The sequence below is a fragment of the Dermacentor variabilis genome, chromosome 3 (genome assembly GCF_050947875.1).
Source record: "Dermacentor variabilis isolate Ectoservices chromosome 3, ASM5094787v1, whole genome shotgun sequence".
Taxonomy (NCBI): Eukaryota; Metazoa; Arthropoda; class Arachnida; order Ixodida; family Ixodidae; genus Dermacentor; species Dermacentor variabilis.
The window spans coordinates 96,425,050-96,437,914 of record NC_134570.1 but is presented as its reverse complement, the minus strand read 5'-3'; the positions used below and the strand labels follow the sequence as shown (position 1 = coordinate 96,437,914).

General features: G+C 46.5%; 1 protein-coding gene across 4 annotated transcripts in view; it reads left to right on the top strand.

Annotated features, from left to right (window-relative positions):
- Set1 (SET domain containing 1) overlaps window positions 1-12,865 on the top strand; it is a 54,193-nt gene that overhangs the window by 26,996 nt on the left and 14,332 nt on the right. For all 4 annotated transcript variants that reach the window (XM_075685993.1, XM_075685991.1, XM_075685992.1 and 1 more), the window contains 4 exons: window positions 216-1,216; window positions 2,743-2,900; window positions 5,161-5,289; window positions 10,352-10,609. In XM_075685993.1, the coding sequence (XP_075542108.1) occupies window positions 216-1,216; window positions 2,743-2,900; window positions 5,161-5,289; window positions 10,352-10,609 (1,546 nt within the window). The remainder of the gene's footprint in view (window positions 1-215; window positions 1,217-2,742; window positions 2,901-5,160; window positions 5,290-10,351; window positions 10,610-12,865) is intronic.

The window sequence follows — 12,865 nt, the reverse complement described above, 5'->3', positions numbered from 1 at the left end:
CTTTGAAAGACTTGGATGTCATGCTGACATGCTAGCGTTGAGGTTTAAAATGTTTTTCCTTTGTTTTCTCTTCTAGCAGTCGAGCATTTTCTGCCGAATTAATAAAAATGAGTTTTAAGAGAATGTTTTACCAGTTTAAATCGATTCAGGGTTTCTCTTCAGTGTTCCATTTAAGAGTAAACGCTTAATTTCGAGTCTTCTAATGCTCCTTGCAGTAAGGAACCACAAGAGCAGCGAACGACAACTGCTGCAGAGGCTTCGCCATCGTCTGCAGTCGAAGAAGACATGAAAAATGAAACATCCGATCTCGAAGACATTGAACTCCCGCCCACTCCTTTGTTTGACGAACGGGAAGAAGAGGATGAAGAACCGGTATTCTCGGCTCAAGAGGTTGAGCGAGCTGACACAGACACGGCAGAGGAAGCCAAGGTGGCTGCAGGCGTTGCCGAAGAGGCACCAGCCGAGGATGTCAAGAGCAGCAGTCCCAAAGAGGCACCACCTTGCAACTTGGAGTACGAAGCATCCGAAGCACTCATGGCCCTCGCCTCTAGCTTTGCCCCTTCTGACACATCTGATGCGAAGGCAGACACAGCAAAGAAGCCTGTGTCCCCGCCACCGGTGAAAGCAGAGAAGGAAAGAGAAGAACAGCCCCTCCTCGTCAATGGCGATGCTGCGAAGGCAGGGCCAGTGAAGAAAAATGACATTGTCCAAGGAATGGAGCAGATGGATGAGGCTGAAGATTCCACATCCACCTACCTCATTTCGGACCACTGCTACTGCCTGCCCCAGCAAGCCAATGAAGCCAAGGCAGAAGTAGCTGTTAGTGACCACGTGTATGCCTCGGCGCCTCCACCGGTTCCCCCACCTGCAGCCCCCGCGGCTACAACTCCCGTGGAACAGCGGTTGTCAACACCACCTCCGGCTGTGCCACCCCCACTCACAAGAACGAAGCCGAGGAAAAAGCGGAAGACCAAGGATGAGTCCATCTGCGATCAGCTCATGTTTGACATGCCCCTTGAGCCAATTGCCAAGCTGTCTCGAGAGGTGGCGTTTGCTCGACGCAATGTGGTGGAGGAGATGAACATCCTCTATGAGTTCCTCAGGACAGGAGCGGACTTGGAGGACGTTCAATACCTCAAGCGTAGCTACGATGCCATGCTACAGGACGAAGTGCAAGGATACTGGCTCAATGACACCCACTGGGTCGACCATCCGCATATCCTTTGGTGCAGAAATGCCAATTCAAGAGTAATGTCAGCCAGGTTTTCATTTTCAGTACAGTGGTACCTAGTAGGAAATGCAGGAAGTTATGCCCTATGTCAAACAGCTGCAAGTCTGTGAAGGTTACTGACAGAGGATTTATTTATTTATTTATTTATTTGTTGAGTGATTGATTGATAGTAAAGTCTCCAAGCAACGTACAGGCTATGAGGGACACCATTGCGGAGGGCTTCATATTAACCTTCACAACCTACAGTGCTAACTCCGCCTGTAAATACTTGTTTGTCAGTGTTGCCCAAGCAGGCTTTCCTTTGTTGTTGTCCACATCGAACATATTCAAGTGCATGTATGAGTATGGAGTAATGGAACAAGTAAACAAACATTAAAAGGTTCGAGTGATGGAACAAGCGAATAAACATTAAAATGATTTTGTGAGGTACCGATACTGTTCTCTCTTTTTATTTCTTGTTTTTATAAACAAAGCATTCATCCAACGTGTAAAAATATGGCTAGTTGCTTGAGCTTCACATAAGAAACACAGTGGAGAGGAGACAAAAACACAGTGCCAGAGAAGTACCATATTTATTTGATTATAAGGCAGTCATGATTATAAGGCAAGGGTGCAGTTGGGAGACCCACAAAAAGGAACTTAGGTATGCACACTAATATAAGGTGATATAGAGTAGTCGACATATGCAGAATAGGCGGGAATTGCTTGAAATACCGAATAATTGGACGACTTCCCTCCCCCTTTTTTTAGGAGACAACGAAACTGGATTGATAAAAATTCCCTTGAGGTATGGCTTTAAGTCAGCGTGCACCATGCTGCCTTGAAGTCGCACCTTCAGGTGAAATTTGCGCCACTTTACTGTTCAATTTTTTTAATTCTCGGTGTTGGTTATGCAAGCAAAAATATGGCAAGGTCTCACCTGCCAAAGTTTATTAGTTACTACAATTTGCGCTGCCGTCCAAAATCTGGATCGCCGGAAATGTGCTGCTGTCACCATATTGAAACAGTAAGTGAACCTATCAGCCTTGCATATAACTTGGGGTTAGAGGTGACTTCAAGGCTAAGGATTCTGGGGAAAAAAAGCTTTGCCTTATATTCAATTGATACGATACATAGCGTAGATGCTGTTTTGGGTACATCTGTTCTTTATCGTGCTTGCACTGTGTTCCCGCAATTAAATGCAAAATATAATTATATCATTTAAAGCCCATTGGCTATGGTGTTCTGTTGCTAGGTGCGAGTTTGCAGGTCTGATTTCCAGCCAACATGCTGGATTCCTATAAGGACAGAAGAAATGGAAAAAAATTCTCATGTACCTAGAATGCACAGGACACATGACCTTGAGCTTGCAATATTTGGAGTGTTTGTATTTCATGGCCTGGAATGCGTAGTTATGTCGCTTTCATTTTAGACATGTGGGCAGGCAGTCTTATGCGTGGCTTAATGTGAAGTGTAAGGTTAGTTTCCAGAGCTTTATCGCAGCTGCATAAGCCCTTAACGAATCCGTGCACCAACCAACATACCAAACCCGAGCAAGAAGAAGAAGAAGGACGAGGCCCGAGTGCACGTGACGGGCTGTGCCCGCAGTGAGGGTTACTACAAAATGGATGTCAAGGAGAAAGCACGCTTCAAACAGTCCGGCAGTGCTGTGCCTCAGCTGGAAACACAGGTAAGCTGTCCATGAGTGATGAAGTGCACGTAGTTGGTTTAAATGATTTGACCTCGTCTAAGCCGATTTTTCCTTTGATTTGTATTTGTGGTTGTTGCCTTGACTGATGCCCCTAGCAACGTAGGACAACTGCAGGCCCAATGTTGGGTCACGTTGGCCCTACATTATGCAGTGCTGGGTCATTGTTACAGCACACTGACACAACTTTCGACAATGCTAGCCAAACATTGGATTTGCTTATGTTGCTGCTTGGGACATCTGCATTACAGTGTGTCGCCAAGCCTGCTTGCTTAAATTTGAATGGCCCAATGTCGGTTCAGCTGCATGCAGGAGCCAAGGCTAATTTCATTGCGAGCTTTGGGGTGCCACTGTGGCTGTGACAGGGCCGTTTTTCGTTAGCAGGCTGAGTAAAGACTGTAGTAGGGGAGCACTGAGTACTTCTTTTTTTTTTGCTCTTTAGCTTCATTCTGAAAAATATGCTTAAGTGATATGCGACAACAGGACAGAGGGAAGTATTAAGGACAAAAGGCTGGTTAGATACTCAGAGGGTGGGGGTGATTATGTTTTCACACTTGACAAACACCTTGACAAACTCGCTTTGATGCTACCACTTGACAAACTGCTGCCTGACAAAGCACTTTATGAGCTACAGGCTCGAATGTGTTCTCCTGCACAGATTAGTTTGTCTCAACACAAGGATACGACAAATAGAGTAAAAATAATCTGGATGTACAAACCATGGCGTGGCTGGCCTCCACACTCAAGTTCGTGTTGGGCTTAAAGGGCCCCTCACCAAGCCGCATAGCAAATTTTGGTTATATGCTGGAAGTTGTTGCGTGTCCTCTAGGGAGCATTGTGCTGCACAAATTTTTCAAATCGGCTCATTAATAGCCGAGATAAAAATATTTAAGTGCCGCAAACCTATGATTTGAGCAAGCGGGCTCCACTACCATGCAGGACACTCTCTCCCCTCGCCCCGTATAGCCTCCGCAAGGGAAATTCCTTCCCTGCATTCTCCCATGCCGTACTTCGAGGATCGCATGACACAGACGTCACAGGCCCACCTTCTTTTTTCTCCTCGCTTTTTTTTCTGCACTACGTACTTCCGCTGATGGCGTCGCGTGCGAGCTGTTGTCTTGTTCGTCTAGCGCACGATTTTGCACGCTGTGCGCAAGCGAACGTGACTAGTGGTATAATTCAGTGCTACATCAATACGAAGCGGATTACAGAGCATGATCACGTGCTGGAACACGGTAGAAAATGGCATAGTTTTGGTACCTGCGCACGTGACCGCACGACCGTGGGAACAAGCAGATGAAGCGCAAGTACATCTCTCTTGCTTTGGTGCAAAGTAAAACAAAAAACGCGCAGACATTCGGTTTGTGTGTTTTATTATTCCTCTAAACTTCAATTCGTCAATTCAAGCAACAGATCACACAGATAACAGATGTTGTCTTGAATAATTTCCAAAGTCACATGTCACCACGAGCGACGCCACACTGCGGACACCAGTACATAGGCGCAGGGACACAAGTACGTCATCCCCTGATACGTCATCCTCTGGTTTGGAGCAAGGCGGCCGCGAGGAGAAGGAAAAGCGGCGTTTGGTTTCAAATTTCATATCTTTCCGCAGCATGTTGTGATATAATACTTTGCAGACGCTATTGTTATCGTGCTATGTACGCTCTGCGCTTGTCAGCTCAAAATGGCCAGACCTGGTGAGGGCTCCTTTAAGCATAGCAACAGAGTTGCAAAAGACTGCAGCCATCATGGCACTGGCTGAACTGGGTGTTGCGTTTGCTAGGAATGGACAGAATGAGGAAGAAATGTTAAGTGCTTGATTGTTGTTTCCAGTTACACTTATTAAAATGCTTCATTGCTTATCGTTCTTGTATTCACTTTCTGTACACTCTGTTTCTTGCCAAGCTTCGGGCTGAAAAATTAATCTTCCAACCTCAGTTCATTCTTTTTGAAGTTGCTTTGGCAGTGCTTTTTGTAATGACAAGCCATAAATTTTTTATTCGATGTGCTATTCTTCAGTGACATTACCACCCATCATTTTTAAAAAACTTTTTGCTTGAAATCTTTTTTTAAACTAGCAATTATAGTACTTACCTGCAATTTGTTGTTGCTTGCACTTTCATTCTAGTGCTGTCAGACATTTACGGTTAGTGAATGTTTGTGAACGCCAACTATTTGTTCTCTACTGTAAATAGCTGTTAAGCTTATTTGCTTTACTGATGCATGGTTTGTGATGCAGGACCCAGCAAGCAAAGCCCGTCTTGCTGCCCAGTCGAGCAGGGAAGCACGGTCAAACCAGAGGAGGTTACTGACATCTTTTGGAGAAGCCGAAGTGATTAGCGACTTGCTCAAATTCAACCAGCTGAAGGTAAGTCGGCTTGGTCATGAGCAATATGCACTGGCTAAGGAAGAGATGGCCCTGTCTGGTTGCCTTATGTTGGCCTAGTTCTGAAGTCCAAACTTTTCATCATACAGTAATCCCTCGTTTAACAAAATTTCTTCCGGTCCCAACTCGAACGCATGCATTTTTAAGTAGCATTACTTGAAGTGCACGAAGAGCTTGACCTGCTTAGAACCAAGTGCTTGGCGAGTGGAGGCATATGTTGGAGGTCGCCGCCACTCGGCAGCGGCAACCATGTTGCGCATGCAGTGTCAAATTAATACCGCTGACGAATTAGTCTCATGCAGGCACAGAACAGGCCATCATCGTGCCATCTGCTAGCCGCCTGGTTAGCTCAGATGCTAGAGCAGCAGCCCTGGGAAGGCGGTGGTCCTGGGTTCGAGTCCCGGACCAGGATGAATCTTTTTCAACTGCGAGGCTTTTCTTTTGAAGAACCCGTATGCGTTTCCTTTGTAGCACTTAGCTACGTTTGGGTGGATTTCTCATTTTCCCTTTATTAAGGCCACAAAAATAGTAATGGGTACTAAGTGAGTGCCGAGTGCTCCCGGCTATTTATTGTGGAGCGAACGGAAGCTGTTAATCATTTAATCTCGGTCGCAGTGACATTGCTGGTGTCCCCCGGGATAAAATCCACATGAACAAAGTTTTTCTGATGCTTTGCAATGCCAGAAAACCGCGCTCTCTCGAATGCTGAAAAATGGCCAAAAGACCGTGGGAAGACTTGCGCCATAGCATTTCATGGGGTGTGCTCGATGAGCAGTTTTACCGCTCTAAAGAGTACTTCTGATGCTGAAATGTGCTGAAAAGCACAAAAGGAGTGTCCCTCCGATTATGAGAACCATGTTCCATGTGAGCAGCTACGTTAACAAATCAGGAAGACTATTTTGGGGGAGCAGGTCTAGAAATTATCACGCTACTTGCCATAATCAGCCTGCACTGCCATAAAACACCGCCCCAAGCTTCATTGCACTTTTGATAGTGCAAATCAACCAATAGCTTGCCGAAAACACAAAAAATCCGAGTGTTGCCAGCAGCAAGTCAGCCTGTCAACATGGCGGGTCAACGCAAGCTGTGTTTCCCGGTGATTTGCTCGAGCCTGTCATGCTCAGTTCGCACCATTCAATTTAAGACAGACAGTCTAAATGCATAGTAGGTAGGGTCATTGAATTTTGTTCCTAGACATTTGTCAATGGCATGGACGTGACAGTGCGTGAACACCGACACTTGAACCATAGAATTAGCACAGTGTCGTCGACGATGGTATGCCGAAAAACTCTCATTTAGCAAATTTCATGGCTGTACACCTTGGGGGAAAAAATTGCCCAGTGACCATGCAAAGCCCCTACTGCAAAGCCGTTCAGTTTTCATGATAGCACTGCATACTCACAATAAGGGACTACTCGTTTTTTGAGCACAATAAACACAACCTCAGACTCGAGCCACGGCATTTGCAGTGCTTTCCAGCACGATACTCTCGTAGTCTTATATGACCTCCGCACTCCCCCCCTCCCCCCTCCCATTGTGAAAGCGGCCACTGCATTCCCCTGTTCATTCGCTCTCCAGTCTGCAAGCCATTTGGACGCCAGTCACTCCTCTCACTCGCCTTCATGTGAACTCCTCGCCTCGCTGCCAGTTTCGACGTCGCTGGTCCTTGAAAGCTTCCCTGTTCCGGCCTGCCTTCCTGAGCACAGTCTTTCACCAATAAGTGCCCTTCCATGGTTCCTGCTTCTTGGTCTCCACAACTCCGATCACCTTTCTTTTGCTACACGTGAAGCCGATGCCAAGCCCGCCATTGCAACCGTCGCCATCAGCAGCACGCACTGACGAGGAAAGCAAGATGCCCTGACGACATTTTGAAGCTTCTGCCTTCTGCGTCGCCCGCCGTGTTCAGTCACTTTGGCACCGACAGCTTGTGTGTTTGAATCTGTGCTGCAGGCCATGTGATTGTGTGTTATTCGGACTGCTTCGTTAGGCGTGCCTCGCATATGCTTTTGTGGTCTACAGTGATAAACGGCTCCGTCAGACTCCGGGCGAAAGTGTCTGACTTTGGAGCAGAAAGTTCTGCTGATAAAAGAAGTGGAAGAAGGCAGCTGGCAGAAAACTGACATATCGAAGGAATTCGGCATACCGCCGTCTACTCTATCAACTGTATTGAAAAACAAGAAAGCTGTGCTGGATGGCTTTGAAAAGAGCTTCTCTGCAAAGAGACAGAGGAATTGCGATTTGAAATACCCAGAAGTTTAAGGTGCGCTTCTACAGTGGTTGAAGAACGCCAGGAGTGCAAATCTCCCCGTACATGGACCTGCACTTACTGCAAAAGCCGAAGCTCTCACCCTCCAAATGGGCCACAAAGATTTCAAGTACAGCAATGGCTTGCTTGAGCGGTTCAAGGAATGATATGGCACGGCCTCGAAGTCAATCGTTGGCAAAAGTGTAGCCATGAATGGGTACACTGTATATGTATGACGCCAACATTGGCTCCAAGCTCTCCTTGAAAAGTATGAGAACAAAGACATCTACAACCTAGATAAGGCTGCATTTTTATACAAGAAGCTACTGAATTGCGCATTCACTACTGCTGGCGTACCCTCATCCGGAGAAAAACAGAGCAAGGAGGGTGTCATGGTGCTGTTTGGTGCCAATGCAACAGGCGAGGACAAGCTTCCCTTCTTGAAACTGGGGAAGGCGGAGTAGCTCCGGTGCTTCTGAAATGCAACTATTCCCAAGGAATGCGTCTACAGAAGTAACAAGAGAGCATGGATGAATGCTGCTCTTTTTGAAGGCTATGTGTGCCTTCTGGATAGACGGTTTGACGCAAAGAATTTGCAAGTGCTTTTTATAATTGACAATTGTCCGAGCCACAAAAAGATGGGCAACCTCAAGGCTATCGCTGTGGAATTTTCGTCAGCATACAGAACCGTGGTACTGCAACAGATGGATCAGGGCATCATTGAGACCACCCGGAAGCTTTTTTCCAGTGCATGTTCACAGTGTATGACACCAGCAAGAGGTAAAACATTGATTTGCTTGGTGCAATCTATTTTCTGAACTTTTCTTGGAAAGAACTCGCACTTTCAAAGGCCGCCAACTGCTTTACGTACGCTGGCTATTCCCGCGCCATTGTCAGTGACAGTGTTGGTGACCGGACTTGCCGTGATCTTTGCCAGGCTGTTCATAAAATTTCTGGCCAAAAGGTAGAATGTGACTTCGAGACATTTGTGTTGGCTGACACTGCTGCTCCCATAGTTGCCCCAGCGATGGATGTGGAGATACGATAGAGTTACATATTAGTATAACTAGAGGGAAATCTGGTGCTGCGATCGTTCAACCATCATGGGAATGATGGGAAGTACAGCTACGGATTGGCATTTTGTTGACTGGCAAACTAGCCTACAAGTATTTTTTGGCAGTTTTGGTTTCGCTCCAAGTGAAATTGCTATAACCTGCAGTGGGACAGTGCAAAGCAAAGCTCTTTGCCTTTGTTCTGTTGCTTGAAGTGGCAATAACGTGCGCTGGGCCAGTGGCTGGTACGATGTTTGTGTCGTGGTGTGGTGTCAAAGCCCTGACGAGAAAGCGATGGCATCATAAATGTTGAAAGAACATGTTTTGATCGTTTGAACCTTGGTTTGTTAAGTGTGTTAGGTTGGCACTGTAGCGTTACATGCTTTATGAAATTTCACAATAGGAAAAAGAAGGCACTACTAATACAAGACATAGACAGTTGTACTTCTAGTGGCTTGGCAATCAAATATTATTGAGGGCTTCATTATGTATTGCTCATTTATGTGCTCATTGAAATGCGTCTTTTAGGACTTTGAGAACACAAACTTACTTGTGGTAGGAAAGGTTGCTGCTTCCTGGCTGTAGTCTAGTGTCGCAAAATGGATCAGTGCAAAGCCACGCCGTAACGTTTCGGAAGCGGTACGCCAATATAAAATATGATGAAGCATACTCGTAGGAGGCCACAAGCGTCCTAGCTAGCACTGCAGCAGATGTGCTTAAATGTACTTGAAGACGTTCAGCGATCGTGACAGCTGACGCAGCCTTTCGAAAGAGCGAGAGATTTCGCAAGTGCCTGTCGTCTGCGAGAAAATTCTCGCGTTTGCAGCGAGCAGGCGTAGTAGCAGACGACACTTGTAGCATTCCTCTCAAGGGTGCAACACTTTCTCACAATACAACATTTTTATTTCCATAAATACTTTATGAGTGTGCTTATATAAGTACATGCATGGTTGCTATTGCTGTTGTAAAAATAAATAAATATGTAATTATTCTCTGGCACTAAATCGGGAAGAGAATCGCAGAAGAAATGCATACCCTGGTGTACCCTGGTGATAAACCATAGTAAACCGTGCTTCAATCTCAAAGTCAAACAAATTTTATGTAATGTGTTGTACATTATATGTTACTGCAGAAATAAAATTAGATTTTACACGATAATATTTGAGTATAACTTCGTTTACTGAGCTGCAAGCAAATGCCGCTAGTCTAAAGATTAAAGTCAATCCGAAGCCTGTGCTTCCCATCATTCCCATGCAGGTTGAGGCAACGCTCAGGAGAGCCCCCGTAGACACTAGCGCCACATTTCCCTCTAGGGTATTTATTTAGAAACTCTATGGGAGATACTAATTGACACTGTTAGTGGCCCCTACGAGGACGAAGAGCCTATATTTCAATTTTGGTGGTAACGTAATCAAACTCACCCATTTATCTATTCTTGTGCAGTTCTATGGGACACTGATGGGGAACAATGAAAACTTGATGACAACTGCTGGAAATTTAGTTGAACTGGTATTGGTTGTGCCGGGATTCAACAGTAACGTTATGCTTCAGCAAGCAGATTAAGTTGACCTTTTAAACCTTATGGCTTAAACGTAAACTTAGTGTATTGATTCTTTGATAGAATGAAAAATGCACCATTGATTCTTTGATAGAATGAAAAATGCACCAATGTCTGTGAAAGGTAGATTCTTGACCATTGAGCCTATCACTTACGGTTGCCTTGCCTGCCTTGTCTTCACCATTGCAGTTCCGCAAGAAGCAGCTTAAGTTTGCCAAGAGTCGCATCCACGACTGGGGATTGTTTGCCCTGGAGCCGATTGCAGCCGACGAGATGGTGATCGAGTATGTGGGCCAGATGGTGCGTCCCATCATGGCCGATCGGAGGGAGCAGTTCTACACGCAGATTGGCATCGGCAGCTCATACCTCTTCCGAGTAGATGTCGAAACCATCATCGACGCCACCAAATGCGGCAACTTGGCTCGGTTCATCAACCACAGCTGCAATGTGAGTACCCTCATGCAAAAAATGCGAAGTCCATTGCTATCTGTACAGCGTTCGCTGCAGATACGCATGTCAAACTGCAGTTGCGATTTTAATCAAAACAGATGTGCACCATGCACAGCCATTGGCCCTTATTGTCAGCATTTAGAAATTCTGTGCACCTGAGCTTTTCTCCAGTGTCTAGAATGGTGAAAACAGGTTTCTTTGCGTACCAGTGTAGCACCAATATTTTTAAGCACATCTCTTGCATGCAAAACCTGACACCACAGGGCTTTGTCAAGTGAACATGTCATATTTGGTTCGTATGTGTGTGTCAGCAAGCGTCAGGGACTGCCGTAAAAACCGGACTATAGGTCGGACCGGAATATACCGTATTTACACGATTGTAAGTCGACCCCTTTTTTAAAATTTGAAAGTCTGAAGTTGGGGGGGTCGACTTGCAATCGAAACCAAAACATGGCCCCGCCAAAAAAAGCCATACCAACGAGAGCTACAACGTAGTTACAATTTTATGTTTGCTCTATGGCCCTACCCGTATCTTTTCGCTATCCCGCGTGTTTGCTCGCTTTTCGGAAGGGTTTTTCAACATTTTTGAGAGTCTTACAGTGCATGCAACACTCATGGGGGGGTGTCGATAGTTGATAAAAACGCCGCTGTTCCCATTTGCGGTGGCACCCTCAGAATGGCGGCGCTTGCGGGGAGTATCGTTAGTTCATGGTAGAGCAGACACCACTTGCGGGTTATCTTTCTCTGTTTAAAGGCATTGGTATTGGTTTGACTAACTTCTTGGCGCGCTCCACTTCGGCTACGTGCTACTTCTACGCTTCCCCAGTCGTCATGAGTGCTGCAGGCCCACTAATCTTTCGGCACTCGTTCACAGCAGCGTTCAAGAGGGCTGCCATCCTTTACGCCGAAGAAACAAATCACTGCGCAGCGGGCCGCAATTTCGATGTTTCTAAACGGGTGGTGCGAGAGTGGCGACTGCAGCGAAGCGAAATTTTCACCTGTGTGACGGCAAGTGAGAAATTTCCCACGTGCCGAAGTCTGGACGCTTTCCGGAGCTGTAGGCTAAGCTTGCGGCGTACGTCGCTGAAATGCATGATCGGTCCCTGCCAGTGAAGTGCAACGTGGTCATGAAATAAGCCCGGACCTCCGCCTTAATTTTAAGGTTCTGCTCCGCCGTGAGTACAACGAGTGGCTGGCGGCAGAAGACTGCGAAATTACGCCAACCGGACCTGTCAAAAGAGCCTCCCTGACGGCTGCGTGTGGTTGGGTCCATTTGGCGTGGGCTGCTGTTCTGCAAGATGTCCTGGTGCGGTCGTTTGCCATATTTGAAATTTCGCTGGACCATGACACGCTGTGGGACCGCAGCAACGATGACGATGGCAGCACTAGTGAAGACGAGTAGTCCAATGACCATGTCAGCTACTAATAAATTTTCGTTATCGAATGCGCCCGCGGGTTTTTTTTTTTTTTTTTCCGGTCAAGTGATATAGGGGGGGTCGACTTACATTCGAGTCGACTTACAATCATGTAAATACGGTAGGTCGATCCCCCAACTATGAATTCCAAAAATGAAAAAAAATCTGTTTCAATGGCAAAAGTATCGAAAGACACCCTTACTTTGAAACAAATGCGACTCATGCACAATAGTGACAGTATTTATTTAAATGCTGCTCGCATGTGCACCCGGCCAATTTTTAACAGTATCGCGCGACCATTGACTTGCATGCTTGTCAGCACCTTATTAACGGCGCTGAGCGGTGAAACAAACGAGATACGCGCATGTGTACACGTGCGCTTACTTTCGCTATTTCGACGCTCTGTGCCATGATGATAAGGTGCTGACAAACACGCGGGTCGATGGTCGTGCGATACTGTTAAAAATTGGCCGGGTGTACAGTACGCAGAAGGGCACGAAGTGTGCAAGCGCTACTCCGAATCAGAGCAATGCGTTTGATTAGAGTGGTCCGGACTAGAGTCGTATGACGAGTGCTTCTCGCTGTCCAGTCCAGAGGCGCGTGCGATCTCTACCGCTTTCAAATGGGTGCATTCGGCTGTCACAGGCAGCAATCTTACACGCGGCTCCTGGACGAATTTCGCAACCTTGTCTTCCAGTTTTGCGGTCCGCCCACGAAATGACGTTTTCTGTTGGTTTGCTGCTTCTGTCTCTGCCAGTACCGAATGCTCTTTTCAGATACTCCAAATTCGCGCTGTGCCGCGAGGTTGCCGTGGGCTTCCGCGCACTCAATTGCCTTT